The 16,090-nt window shown below is 40.7% G+C and overlaps 1 protein-coding gene across 1 annotated transcript in view; it reads right to left on the bottom strand.

Annotated features, from left to right (window-relative positions):
- The window catches only part of cpe (carboxypeptidase E), a 127,966-nt gene extending 115,760 nt beyond the window's left edge, over positions 1-12,206 (bottom strand). Inside the window, exon 1 of the mRNA XM_067991184.1 lies at positions 11,813-12,206. Coding sequence (XP_067847285.1) covers positions 11,813-12,098 — 286 coding nt within the window. The 5' untranslated portion in view covers positions 12,099-12,206. The remainder of the gene's footprint in view (positions 1-11,812) is intronic.
- Positions 12,207-16,090: the final 3,884 nt, after the last annotated feature.

The following is a 16,090-nucleotide window of genomic DNA, read 5'->3' on the forward strand; positions in this document are numbered from 1 at the left end:
TAGTCATTTGTCAGTGAAGTGGGGGAATGATGCATCAATAGACGGCTATAATATTCAATGTGGTATCCATATGTGATTACAAATGTATCTGCATCTTTGCCATGGTAACAGGTAAACTGCTAATAAGATGCATATTTATTTGCACCTATGCATGTAGCAGCTTTACCTGCTGTACGAGAGGTCACTGGCAAATCTAGGAGATACCTCCTCCCATTGTAAAAGTGAAATTTAGTATTGGCCTTACTCAGACTTTTTTGGATGGTGTAAGGCAGAATTAATATATAAAAAGATAAAAGAAATTGCCATGTCCCAAATGAACCCCAGTATCTGAGACCAGAGTTTTATATTATTGTTTGAGTAAGGCAGAATTAATATATAAAAAGATAAAGCAAATATGATTTTTATAGCGATGTTTAGGAGGAGGGTTTTTTTGTAATATAACAAGCATTTTTATAGTTATAGGAGAGTGCGAAAATCTCTAAAATATAATGTAAGATATTTTGAAAGCACACATTTTATTGTGAAAAGATACAACTGCCAATAAGAAAAATGCTTTGTTGTCCTGGGGAGCATTATTTCAAAGCTCTAGAAGGGAACAGAGGACACAGCCAACATTGGCACAAGGCCCAGCCAGTGACGCAGACAATGCTAGTTGATCAAGAGCAGCAAGCATCAATAATCTGGGTGCTTTGGAAACCTACATTTCTTGAGATAGCACTATTTTCCTAGTATATTTGTTACCATGATATAGAAGACACTTTGCTATTTCACCTTATTTGCATACCATGGTGTGCTATATAATAATTTATGACATGACGATGTCATCGTGTAACCAATGGTGTTTGGCACTATATATTATTTTACCCACAGTTTGAAGGAAAACAAAGCCTAAAAGACATTTGAAAATTTGTCTTGCATCAGAGACTGTGGCCAATACAGCATTGGTTATCTCTGAATGGAGTTCTCAGAGCAGCCTTCTGTAGGAAATGACCATCTGAAAATCTCTCCAACACAACATCACCATCTCTAAGTTCATAAACCATTTCTTTCATCTGAAAAAACATTAACAAAAAGACTTGCATTTTTATAGTGCCTTTAAATGTAGAAAAACATAATGTTGATAAAATGTAAACAGCAAATTAGAAATGGCAGTGGAAACAAAGGCTAGCAGCAAATAAGGTCAAAATAGGAAAAATTGTTAAAAAGGCAAAATTAAAGGCACTTTATCTGAATGCATGCAGCATTCGCAACAAGGTAGATGAATTGACGGCACAAATAGAAGTAAATGGGTATGATCTAATTGCCATTACAGAGATGAGGCTGCAGGATGGCCAAGGCTGGGAACTGAATATTCAAGGATTCGACATTTAGGAAAGACAGGCAAAAAGGAAAAGGAGGTGAGGTAGCGCTGTTAATAAAGGATGAGATCAGTACAACAGTGAGAAAGGATCTTGGCTCAGAAGATCAAGATGTAGAATCAGTTTGGGTGGAGCTAAGAAAGAGCATGGAGCAGAAAACATTGGTGGGAATTGTTTATAGGCCACCAAACGGTAGTGGTAATCTAGGGCATGGTATAAAGCAGGAAATTAGAAGTGCGTGTAACAAGGGTAATACAGTAATCATGGGGGACTTTAATCTACATATAGATTGGGCAAACCAAATTAGCACTAATACTGTGGAGGACGAATTCCTGGAATATATACGAGATGGTTTTCTAGATCAGTATGTTGAGAAGCCAACTAGGGAACAGGCTATTTTAGATCTAGTATCGTGCAATGAGATAGGGTTAATTAATAATCTTGTTGTAAAGGAGCCCTTAGGAAAGAGTGACCATAATACGATAGAATTCTTCATTAAGTTTGAAAGTGATGTCGTTAAATCCGAAACTAGGGTCTCAAATCTAAACAAAGGAAACTACGAAGGTATGAGGTGCAAGTTGGCAATGCTTGATTGGGGAACTACATTAAAAGGTATGATGGTAGATAGGCAATAGCTAGCACTTAAAGAATTAATAGATCATTTGCAACAAATATATATTCCTTAAAAAGGCACAAAAACCCAACCCCGTGGTCCAACCGTGGCTAACAAGAGAAATTAAAGATAGTATTAAATCAAGGAAAGAGGCATCTAAAGTTGCCGGAAAAGGAACTACGCCTGAGGATTGGAAGCATTTTAGAATTCAGCAAAGGAGGACCAAGAAATTAATAACGTAAGGGAAAATAGAATATATGAGAATAAACTAGCAAGAAACATAAAAACGGACTATAAAAGCTTCTATAGGTATGTGAAAAGGAAAAGACTGGCGAAGGCAAATGTGGGTCCCTTACAGACAGAGGCAGGAGAATTTATAATGGGGAATAAAGAAATGGCAGAGAAATTAAACAAATACTTTGGGGGAAAATTGGATAAGGGCCATTTCTGGTAGGTAGCGTGATGCGCTATTACCCCACACCCAATGACCCCTGTGCAGGCAGGACATGAGTTTCGGATGGCCTGAGGACTCACCTGCAATCAGCGTTCCATTCTGGGCCTTGCACATGGAATCAATACAATTTGCACTTTCCACCACCATGGGGAGCTCAATCTCTTAAAGGGAGGATGTTTCTCAGAAATCTCTTAAAAAGGTAGCTGTACCTGTCATTTGCTGAAAATAACAGTCTGCTGTCTACACAGAATCTGAACGGACATCAGACATCACATACGTAAAACGCAGATGCAGGTCCCTTCCCTATGTTTACACACTGAAGAGTTATGTTAAAACGTTGAATAAAGGTTGCACGCTACTAAATCCCACATCCTCCAATCAGCACACCAGACCTCATCAATCTGCCGAAATGAGTTGGTACCAGGCCTGCGAGAGTGCGTGCACCAAGGTTCTCTGCTGATGCACTAAAGACCTTGGTGCAAGAGGTGGACAGAACGATTAACATCCTATATCCGCAGGTGAAGGGGGGGGGGTGGACAAGAGGCCCTCCAGACATATATCCAAAAGGCAGTGGGAGGAAGCAGGGGACGAAGTCAATGCCAGGTGCACAGCATCATGAACATGGATGTAGTGCAGGAAGAAGTTCAATGCTTTGACATGAGTGGTCAAGGTGAGTGAGGTCAACTGTCAAGTGGCGTCTCCTACCACCTGCACCACGCACTACACACATCCCCCACATATCAATAAGCTCTTTCTATCAGTACTCAACTCTTCCAATCAGATGCTTCCTCTCACCCTTACACATTACCACTGTTTCAAGCCACCCACCCACAACTCACAGGCCACACACACTGGCAGCTATTCAACCTTGACAGGCACATCACCCAGACACATGTCCTGCTTTCTTGCGGGAGAAGGTGGCGCAGGAGGCAGAAAGTGGCAGTGGCATTTAGCCCCTCGAGCCTGTTCCACTATTCAATGAGATCATGGTGGACCTGTAACCCAACTCCATACACCCACATTAGCCCCATAACCCTTAATACCCTTGGTTCACAGAAATCTATCAATCTCAGATTTAACATTCAGAAGTGAGCTGGCATCAACTGCAGTCTGCAGAAGAGCGTTTCAAACGTCTCCCACCCTTTGCATGTAGAAGCATTTCCTAACTTCACTCCTGCACGTCCTGGATGTAAATGTTAGGCTATGTCCCCGTATTCTAGTATTTAAGTCATTGGAGATCTCCAAAAACAGTTAGAAATGTCTCGACTTCCAGAAGCAATAATCCAGCCACTAACCTGTAAATCCTGCATGGTCCCTTTAAAAAGTGCTGGTGGGGGGTCCTCCAGGCACTCTAAGACACGTTCAGATGATTGGGGCTAAGACTGTGCATTGAGTTGAGCGTTAGACACCATTTTGGGACTTATCTCATTAAATCAGCGTTGCACACTGAAGCCATTTTCTCCCTACTTTACATGATTCCAGCGTTCATTATCTGCGCCTGCGCTAACTCCTATACCAAGGTGGCATCCAGCGCACTTCACGCTGGAAATGTGCGTGTACATCCAAGACGCCATCTTGGATGTCGGAGAGGCCATGTAGCGCCAAAACAACGGGTGCTACATGGCCCAGTTTAGTGCCCTTAGTGTCTGTCTTCACGGAAGAAGGCACAAAAACCTCCCAGAAATATTAGAGAACCAATGGACTGGCAAGAATAAGGAACTGAAGGAAATTAGAATTAATAAAAAAATAGTACTAGAGAAATTAATGGGTTTGAAAGTCGATAAATCCCAAGGACCTGATGATCTACATCCCAGGGTTTTGAAAGTGGTGGCTATAGAGATAGTGGATGCATTGGTTGTCATCTTCCAAAATTCTACAGATTCTGGAATGGTTCCTGCAGATTGGAGGGTAGCAAATGTAACCCCACTATTTAAGAAAGGAGGGAGAAAGAAAACAGGGAACTACAGACCTGTTACCCTGACATCAGTAGTAGGGAAAATGCTAGAATCTATTATAAAGGACACTTAGAAAATAATAATAGGATTTGGCAGAGTCAACATGGATTTTTGAAAGGGAAATCATGTTTGATAAACCTATTGGAGTTCTTTGAGGATGGAACTAGTAAGATGTATATGAGAGAACCAGTGGATGTGGTGTATTTGGATTTTCAGAAGGCTTTCGATAAGGTCCCACACCGGAGGTTGGTGAACAAAGTTAGAACACATAGAATTGGGGGTAATATACTGGCATGGATTGAGAATTGGTTAACAGACAGGAAACAGAGAGTAGGAATAAACAGGTCTTTTTCAGGCTGGCAGACTGTGTCTAGTGGGGTACCGCAGGGATCAGTGCTTGGGCCCCAGCTATTCACAATCTATATCAATGATTTGGATGAGGGGACCAAATGTAATATTTCCAAGTTTGCTGATGAGACAAATCTAGGTGGGAATGTGAGTTGTGAGGAGGATGCAAAGAGGCTTTAATGGGATATAGTCAGGCTAAGTGAGTGGGCAAGAACATGGCAGATGGAATATAATGTGGATAAATGTGAAGTTATCCACTTTGGTAGGAAAAACAGAAATGCAGAGTATTTTTTAAATGGTAAGAGATTGGGAAATGTTAATGTTCAAAGGGACCTGGGTATCCTCGTACATGAGTCACTGAAAGCTTACATGCAGGTGCAGCAAGCAATTAGGAAGGCAAGTGGTATGTTGTCCTTTATTACAAGAAGATTTGAGTACAGGAGTAAAGATGTCTTACTGCAATTATATGGGGCCTTGGTGAGACCACACCTGGAGTGTTGTGTGCAATTTTGGTCTCCTTACCTAAGAAAGGATATACTTGCTTTAGAGTGAGTGCAACGAAGGTTCACCAGACTGATTCCTGGGATGGCGAGATTGTCATATGACGAGAGATCGAGTAGACTAGGCCTGTATTCTCTAGAGTTTGGAAGAATGAGACGTGATCTCATTGAAACATACAAAATTATTACAGGGCTCGACAGGGTAGATGCAAGGAGGATGTTTCCCCTGGCTGGGAATCTAGAACCGGGGTCACAGTCTCAGAATAAAGGGTAGGCCATTTAGGGCTGAGATGAGGAGAAACTTCTTCAGTCAGAGGGTGGTGAATCTTTGGAATTCTCTACCCGAGAGGGCTGTGCAGGCTCAGTCATTGGGTATATTCAAAACAGAGATCAATAGATTTCTAGATATTGAAGGCATCATGGGATATGGAGATGGTGCAGTAAAAGATCAGCCATGATCTTGTTGAATGGCGGAGCAGGCTTGAGGGGCCGAATGGCCTACTCCTGCTCCTATTTCTTATGTTCTTATATTCTTATTTGCTCAGTGTGCAAAACAGACATAGACTGAATCACTCTGAACTTGGAATGTGGCGCCATGTGGCAGATTATTTTCTCGCTACAATGGTCTGAGCTGTTTCTGTTGGCTGATTTTCACAACATAGCCAACCCATGATTATGTTAATACAAATTGTGTGCTACAACAGTGTACACCTGGCAATGTCATGTTGTTCCCACTTTTGCTTTGAAATTTTGACTGTGCCAACCAATTCTTGAATGAGTTTTACCTAATTGTATCATCAGCCACTAGGTAAAACCTTCCATGGTCATTAAAACTGTTGGTCATTGGTGGTAATACCTAATAGTATTAGCCATAACATTCACAATTTTTCATCCCCCCATCTCAGTCAATTTTAGTGGTCATATAAGTACATTTTTTTTTAAAGTCCATTACTCAGACTGGGGCAGAACTCCAGCCATAGTCTCAAAGGACATCAGGCAGAAGAGATTGGAACAAAGAACCAAAATGTAACCCTCTTGCAGCCCAGCCCACATTTACCACTCAAGTGAGCTTGCTGCCCTCCTTATTATCACAAGAGTACTGGACCATTTCAGTCTAATTCTACTTTAACTCTCATACCCCTCAATTATTTTTATCTAAGCTTTCTCTTGCTGACACTAACTACCCCCAATGTCTCCCAGCTAGTCTGTTCTATATATTCACCACCCTCTGTAAAATAGTTTGCCAGGAATTTCCACGGGAGTTCCCGATCGTCCGCTGCAACTTCAGTGGAAACCCGTAAAACAGGACAAATAGCTGTTTATGCCCTTTCGAGAGTTTCCACCGATCATCTACCAAGATTAAGGCAGACCATCAGGAGAACTCCCACTGAAACTAAACCTGTTAAATCCAATCCCTTTAAATGTGATAAGCTACATTTCAATCTGACAAGATTGGCCAGTAGATCTGTGTCTTTCCAAGCTATTTCAGGTAGTTTCTTTTAAAACTTAAAAAAGTACTCCCTGCCCTCAGTGAAATCAATGATAAGTGAGCCTACCAAGTGTCTCAAAATTAATGGTCGCCAACCTATTATTGATTGAATCAGCATTGGCTCATAATCATTCCCATTGCCTGACTCTCCTCCATCTTCTACTTTACCATTATGAGAGACAACTGTCCTCATTTTAGGTGTACAGAAAGTGAGGTCACAGATATAATGCAAAGTTGCTGCATTTCAACTACTCAATAATACAACCAAAGTTCTATGATGTTATAACTCATTACAAGCAACATAAAAATAAAACAACATATTCCAAGTTCACATAACGAGTTTCCCCTCAAGTAGCTACACACAATACCCAAACCACCACCTGCCAGAGCACAAATGAATAATATGGATCTCAGCAACTTCCTAGTCCTGCCTTCCCAAGTCAAGTTAAAATTAGTTGCCAGGACAGAATGGGGCAAGCCCATGGTGTAATATAAATATGAAGGATAACATAATATAAAACTAAAATGTGCAAGAAATAAGAACTTGATACTATATTGTTTGATTTAGACAAAGGGCACAGTGAAAGCATATAGTGTGCTAGCTATCTGTGTTATTTGCATAAAATGAGATTCACAACCCTCACTCAGAGGCTTGTGAATCTTTGGAATTCTCTACCTCAGAGGGCTGTGGATGCTCAGTCATTGAGTATATTCAAGACTGAGATTGATAGATTTTTGGACTGTAAAGGGAATCAAGGGATATGAGGATCAGGTGGGAAAGTGGAGTTGAGGTAAAAGATCAGCCATGATCTTATTGAATGGTGGAGCAGGCTTGAGGGGCTGTATGGCCTACTCCTGCTCCTATTTCTTATGTTCTTCTGTTCATTGGATTTAGGGAGGGAGAGAATAATTGTTACAAATTCTGGTCCTGCTGCCAATGGCTTCACGGGTTCGGTGGCATTAGTTGCTCCCATAAGTGGAATCCATGCTCCATATGTGCTGGAGTAGACTTACACATTTCAATATCTATTATACGCTAGCACAACCCAGGGGTGTAACAATGGTACACTGTCATTTGAACCAAATATTTGAGTCTTTTGCTTGTACCCCCACGTGTGAATCATTAAGCTGCTGTGTTTCACAGGAAGTGAACATATAGAGCAACAGTTATATTCAGATTCACTTAATTCAATCACTACAACTTGTCTTCGTGTAATAATACAAAAAAAGTCACGCGTCCGAACATAAGTGGATCATTTTGCTTGATTTAAAGAAAATAACTAACTACCTTCATCCATTCTCCTTCTCAGTCTAGCCAAAGCTTGCCCTTAATAAATTCTGTTTGAAGACCTAATTGACTGCCTGTGTTTCTGTCTTTTTTTTAAATCTTCCTTTGTTTGCAGCCAGAAACTCAGCCAAAGACTTCCAAATACAGTCGAGGTGAGGTGGAGAGACAGGCTAAAGATTTGCTTATTATTTACAGTCTATGGGGAAACAACATCACGTTTTAGTCCATTAACAATTTAACCACTTCTGTCTCAGAACCTTATCTTAAATTTCTATGAGTACACTTTGATTTAAATATGTTACAAGTAAAAAGTAACTTTTTTCCAAATCCGTTCTGTGAAAAAATGATCAAAAAATCTCAAAATGTGACAATAATCGGCTCTCTGGTTTCTAAAGACTGCACTATTTTTTATACCAGCACAGTATAATTTATCATCCATGAAAATATTTGCTACTTTCCCCATTTCTGGCTTTATTATCTCATGGAAAATATTCAATGACATTTACAGGGACATACACACAAAATGACATAACCAAAAGAGATTTAGCTACCAGGTGATGGTAAAGTGTTTCAATTCAGGACAGGAATATAACCAAAATACATAACACGTCGGGGGTCAAACTGGTCTTGGGCAATAGCCCAAAATGGGCAATAGCACATCAGCAGCCCATTTTGTGCTCCACCCGATTTTCGGGCTGCTGGTGTGCCATCGCTTTGCGCTACCGTTCAAGGTGAATTTCACCCCCATCATTCTTTAAGATCCATGACAAATTTGCACCACACAATTAAAGATGACAGAAAATACGTTTTACAGACGAACGCCTTGACAGTACTTGCTTCATATTTCTGGGGTCAAAGTTGAAGCCCCGAGGTAGCCCGACTCACCAATCTGTTTGCCATATGTGTGTAATGAGTTTTTCCATCCTCAGTGAACTGGTGAATGTTCTAAGGGGCCTTTCTCCTTCCTCCATCAAGAAAAGGTGACTGCTTGATGAGCTTTTCTTATAAACCTTTGGGAAGATGCACACCTCGTACTGACTAACATTTCTAACTGGATAGTTAGTGAGTGAAAATCCCATTTCTGATTTGCTTGCCTCAATTGTTTTCATAGAAAAATGTATGCAGGGGAGGAGAAAGAAAACAAACTGAACAGGGTAGGTATTGCAATAGTGACAAATTAGTTACAGGTGTTATTATACTAGGGTAACAGAGGAATTTCTCACAAGTACCAAATAGCCCACAACACCTGAGCTATTTCAGTAGGATAGTAAATGTATTGTTCAGAAATATGCATTTTACACCACTAGATTCACATTTGGAGACAAGTCATTATTTAAGTTGCTACAGTATCTTGTCTCAAGAATAAAGTACTCTCAACATAACAAATATGTTCTAAAGTGAAATATGCTAAACATTTAGCAATCTGCACAGGAAAGACAGCACTCAAAAGACACAGTGTACTGGGTTTAATTCATTCATTCACTGTACTTTACTGTTCAACTGTTAAACCATAAACAACTGTTTGCCAGTGTTCTACACTCCTGCAGTACTTCACTAGCTGTTAAACCTATGTTACAGTTTCCATCCATCCACCCCTCTACATGTCGACCATGCTAGGTACCATTTAGGAAGAATAATGGAAGCATGTGGGTGTGAGTATGGTGCAGGAAACATTAGCCAATTGCAACCAGTCCAGGAAAATATTTTTGGGAACACATAAGGTTTTGATCAGCGAGATGCAGTTGGCATCGTGAATACTCATAGCATTCATACAATTAAAGAGAAGCTCTGTACATCAATGCAAACAAATCCAGAGAGACCTGAAACGTGTCTCTCTCGGCTTTCAGCAGCACCACACAGCTGAAAATGTTTTTCTATCTACATCATTAACATGAATCAGATGCATGCTCCTATTACACAGTAATGGGCACCAAACAGCAGGCAGAATAAAGGCTGCATGTGTTTCTATTCAGACCGTTATTAAAATGAATTACTTCTGAAAGGTCAGGTTTCTTTTTTTTTAGAAAGGTACCTTTGCTTTCCAGTCGAAAGGAACCTTCTGCACAGCTACTGATTTCTGTACCATTAACAGCACAGTGTTGAAAGATGCTGAAATTGCTACAATCATTTGGACTTAAGGTAATGTACTACTATTAATTAAATGCATTAATTCAAAGAAGGATTCCAGGAAACTGAAATTAATTCCCAGTTAACATTCAACTTTTACAATTAGAAATTACACCAGGAAGCAACTTTCTCCTCTTATTCTCTCCTCCTCCCTGAACCATAAATGATACTTTCTTGTGTGAATTTATATATGACAAGGGAATAGGTCAAAATACCAACAGCTTGAATTTCCTGCATATTATTTTCTTATTAGCCTCTTCTCTCTCCCTTTAAAAATGGTTTAATGGCCCAACAGGGATGGTAAATTGCACTATTTATGTGAGCTGAGGTATTTGGGGCATTTCCAAATAATATGGGCATTTTTCAAAAGGAGCAGAATCATTCCTCAAAACTGAACCTAAATAATTATTTTCTTATGTTACGAATTTGGTGAACGGTTTACATCGTATATTTAACACAAGCTCAGTCCCCAAGCAATGCTTCCATAGCAAACTGTGTCCCTGCCAGAGGGGATGCTGTGAGATGCCATATTATACAACATGCCGACCTTCAGTGCATTTTCACCTTGTGGTTTTCTCCATTTCTTCACTGTAAATATAACCCTTTTCATAAAGAAATACATTCCAGTTATTTGGAATATGTTGACATTATTTATTTAATGCACATTGGCTTTTTGACTGTGAAATGTTCTTCTTCAAACTAGAGGCAGAGCACAGTCACCATGACAACAGCATCCTGGTCACAAATTGTCACCTGCAGTATAAAATGTGCTGAGGCGATTCAATTGGATCTGTTTAATTATATATCAGATATCAATCCATATGTCTTTGTAACCGGGAAGTAGCATAATCTCCCTCCCATGACGTGTCTCAAACGAGACGACATTTTTGTTATATGTTCAGCACCTTCATAAAAACAATTTATTCAGACTAAATACGTGCATAGCACAAACATGGGTGTTAATATAAATGGTGTTACATTAAAAATGTTTAACAACAGTCATTTAAAAATGGACGAATGGCTGAATGACTTGCCTCGTCTATACTTTAACCTGTGTGTGGGGGGGGAATCAAAAGATGGAATGGTTTACTTGGCCCACTGAATGCAGCCAGGACTAAGTAAAAATTAGCTCGCAAAGAGAAAGGGAATTGTATTGAAGTGATTTTTCAATACGTGTTCTTCTGGGCGGACTGGCGGGCAGGTGACAAGGCAGAAACTGTCGTAAAGGTTAACACTGATACAGGGAAGTAGTTCGCTAGTACCTTAACTAAACTCAGGCTGTTCCTTCGACCATTGCGCTCCTGATATTACCAGAATATAACAAAACACTTCAGGATGATGAGAGTAAACGGTGCAACCTTCACAAACGTGTTTCAAAACAACAAGCTGGACAGACCCCAACGAATGAAAGCTGTTAATCCTTCAATTCAGCACCTTCCTAATAATATTACAGCCACTCTCTACAATATTTATATATCGCTTCACCAATTATCAGTACAAAGAAAACCTTTGAGAATAGCTTTGAGAGATCAATTTTTAAAATGAAAACATTGTGAAATATAATTTTCACTCATTATACTTTCATTTTTTTCAGTCTTTCATAAGACATGAAAAAAAATGAATCAATTTATTTCATAAGCTGACTTTAAAATTGTAAGAACGGATGACTCTCCCTCTTACCCGGTTCGTGTTTTCCGGGATTGTCCGTCATCTCGATGGCCAGCAGCTCCCGTCCCTCGAAGCTCTTGCCGACGGTATAGATGCGGCTGATGCTGGGGCACTGGAGCCAGACCCCAACCAGGGCTTCGCGCAGCTCCGTGTAGCGGTGATACTCGAACGGGATCCCCTCGGACACCGAGCCAGAACCTGAGCCCGGTCCGGGAGTATCGGCGGGCACTGCTGCCCTCGCCCACACTGCTGCTCCCCACACCGCCGAGCAGGTCAGGAAAAGACGCCACAAAGTCATGTTCAACCGGACTGGCTGATTCGCACCTCAAGGTGGAAGAGCCGAGCGAGTGAATGGGGAAGAGACTGACAGCGGCGCTGGACAATAAACAGCGGTGCGAGTGACTGACAGCCCGGCAAGGAGGAGGAGCCACTCGCTGCTGACACAAACCAACCTGCAACACACCCACCCACACAGACACTAAATGTAACACGGACACTTTGAAAGGCCATTGTCAAGGGTAAAAGACGATCATTTCCTTCTGATTGCACGCTCGTTTGTTTCTCTTGCATTTTTTTTTGTCCTTCCTACCATCAAGATATTGTGCCCAAAGCATTTTCCTACATTTCAAAGAGGAATTTTATTACTATTTCACTAGAATAATACAATCTTAACGTCAACCATTTCCTATCTCAGCTGGTAACATAGGTTTGGAGATTGGCAGGAGAGCTGCGAATCAAGAAATCAGAGCTAGCCCTATCCATGAGTAGAAAAGCAGTGAATATAATGTATAGGCTATACCATGATTCAAATGACGTATATTTTACTTTGCAGAGAAGGTTGAGATGTTGCACGTCACGTGGATGAGGAAATTACTTCGAGGAAATGATATTACTTCGACAAATTTGTCAATATGTATACTTCATTTTTTTTAATTCTTGGGATTTGCAATATAAATATTTAAATCTTACTGATACAATTGGATTCTTCATGAAGCAATACAGATATTGTTCTCCAAACTGCTGCATAGCCCAGAATGGGTAACAAATCATTACATCATAGAACTGCATTGTCCTGAATGGACACTGAGGAAATGTTTGCAATTACAACACATTTGTGGAGAAAATAATTAGTACTTTCCAGTAGCACCAGCCAATTGAATATCTTAATAAAAACGGGACATGGAGAATTTTAAAAAAGGCCACATGAACTGTAAGAGCTTTAGGTAAGAACATGGAGAGGCAGCATGTTCTAACTTTTTACGTGTACATGAAATGTGATTGCCCAACTACCTTGAAGCAGAGACAAAACACTAAGCCAAGAAGTGATAAAAAGAAACTTTTGTTGTTGGTTTTAACCAGTGTAGTTAACGGATTATCCGTGTACCCAACTTGCTTTGGTAAACATGCCCAGCCAAACTGCTCAATGTGATACAATGTTATCATGTCACTGTGCGTTAGGTTTCCTTTAGACTGAACCTGGCTGAACAATTTCAAGGCATTTTGAATGGCATGAGGTATCTAGGCAGTGCCCTCTTCCTGTGTGCTCTGGGTGTGAGCAGAGCTATACAAGACCAGGACCTGTCCATTGTGGCTGATTTGTCACTGTGTCTCTTTTGTGGACTGTCTTGCATGCCAACATCCAGAGATGGTCTTTTGGAGGATACTGCCAAAAGTGTGGCCTTTCCTGGGCCCCTTTTGTTCAGGGCCAGTGGCGTGCTCCACTTTGCCACCATCTCATCATCACCATCATCTTACCTTCTTCCTCTGAAATGAAGATATTTTCTAATGTAGACTCTGAGAATGTGGATGTGAAAGAATCATGCATTGTGATATGAAAGAATATTTATTATTAATCTGGACTGATCAATAATACTTTTCCAGAACACAGAATCAAGAATTATTTATTTGATGCACAAAAAGTAATTTTGGACTAACAGCAATGCACGTCAGAGTTCCAAGACTTTACTAAGTACTATTAACAGATATAGTATAGAAGAACTTCAGAAAATTACTAACTTATTTCCTATTTAAGAACATCCTTTAAAAATATCACTCAGCAGAATCTGAAAACATGTTAATTCCTATAATTTTTGCTTCTGCCCTTGTCAGCCCTTTTAATCGGCAGAAGGGAGGAGCAAGTCAAAATCCTTAGTCATCAGTGATTGATCATTTTTCATTACTATTCTCAGTGTTATCACATCTTGTAGATTATTCATTCTTTTTAATGCAATCCCTTGCATCATCTGGTACTTTTGGCACTTTATTGATTTTGTTGGTTATAACAGGCTTATTGAAGTCTCTCTTCTGTAGGTATGTTGACCTAGACTTTTCACCCACCCTTTGCTGAATTTTCAGCATGTAACAGGCAAGTGGGAGAGGGAAATGGCTTGGGAACATGCTCTGCTGCACCCCTGCCCATTTTCCCCATCAGTTCAAATTTCCACCAGAAGTGACATTGACTGCGCTAAGTGTCCCCCCACTATCTGGTGCAAATACTAAAATTACAGGGATATGGCATCGTGACATCATACGTCACTTCTTCTGCCATTACATGGAAATCAGTGCCTGACGTTGGAGGCGTTAATATAAAATATACACCCCTTGAGGTGGAAATGGCTCTTCGCAGTCATAGGCCTTGATTTATAGAGCACAGGCAATTAGGAGCCTTACAGCCATTGATTATTGTTTTATGTTGGGCTACATTGGAAGCCTGGACAAGGTCTTCGTGATTTGGGCCACTTGTTTGGCTGGAATTTTTTTTAGTAATTCCCCCTCTCAGCCACCTTTGGAGCTTCAACCTAACTATGGCATTCCCCCATGTTTGGCAGGAATGGAGTATGAAGAGAAGGAAACACAGAGGGAGAGGAGGGTCTGACTACACCAATACCAAAGGTAACTATTCTCCATCTGTCGGTACCCGGGCATCAGAAGGTATCAATCCTGTTGCCACTTTCAAAACCTGACCCAGATGCAGTATGCACAGAGGTTTCATTTCTTTGAAGAAACAATCCAAGAACTCTGTGACATATTGCATGAGTACTTCATCCCTTCTCCAGAACTCCCAATGCAGCCCATGTAGCAGTGAAAGTCACAATACCCCTGAATTCTATTGCCTCCAGATCATTCCCAAGCTGTCATGGGGGATAGCTGTAATGTTTCACAGTTAGCTGTCGATGGGTGCATCAAGGAAGTAACAGATGTGTTATTTGGAAGAGCTACCAACTTCATAAACTTCCCTATGGATGTCAGCTCTCAGTGGGGCAGAGCAATAGGTTTCTATCAAATAGCAAGGTTCCCTGGAGTTCAAGGTGTCATCAACAGGACCTGTGTTACCATTCAGGCTCCCTTTGTTGATACGAACATATGAATTAATAGCAGGAGTAGGCCATTCGGCCGCTCGAGCCTGCTCTGCCATTTGATAAGATCATGGCTGATCTGATTGTGACCTCAACCCTACTTTCCGGTCTACCTACTATAACCTTTGATTCCCTTGTTAATTAGGAATCTCTCAAACTCAGCCTTAAAAATATTCAATGACCCTGCCTCCACCGTTCTCTGGGGAAGGGAATTCCACAGACTCACGACCCTCTGAGAGAAAAAAATTTCTCCTCATCTCCATCTTAAATGGGAGACCCCTTATTTTTAAACTGCAGCCCCTAGTTCTAGTCTCTCCCACAAGGGAAAACATCCTCTCAGCATCTACCCCTTCTAGTCCCCTCAGGATCTTAAACGTTTCAATAAGATCACCTCTCATTCCTCTAAACTCCAGTGTATACAGGCCCAACTTGTCCAACCTTTCCTCACAAGATAACCCCCTCATCCCAGGAATCAGTCAAGTGAACCTTCTCTGAACCACCTCCAAAGCAATTATGTCCTTTCTTAAATAAGGAGACCAAAACTGCACACAGTATTCTAGATGTGGTCTCACCAATGCCCTGTACAACTGTAGCAAAACATCTCTACTTTTATATTCCATTCCCCTTGCAATAAATGACAACATTCCATTTGCCTTCCTAATCACTTGCTGTACCTGCATACTAACTTTTTGTGATTCATGTACTAGGGCACCCAGATCCCTCTGCACCTCAGGATTCTGCAATCTCGCTCCATTTAAATAATATACTGCTGTTCTATTCCTCCTGCCAAAGTGGACAAGATCACATTTTCCCACATTATACTCCATCTGCCAAATTTTTGTCCATTCACTTATTCTTTCTATATCCCTTTGCAGATTCCCTATGTCCTCTTCACAACTTACTTTCCGACCTACCTTTGTGTCATCAGCAAATT

This window comes from Heptranchias perlo, chromosome 1 (genome assembly GCF_035084215.1).
Source record: "Heptranchias perlo isolate sHepPer1 chromosome 1, sHepPer1.hap1, whole genome shotgun sequence".
Classification (NCBI taxonomy): Eukaryota; Metazoa; Chordata; class Chondrichthyes; order Hexanchiformes; family Hexanchidae; genus Heptranchias; species Heptranchias perlo.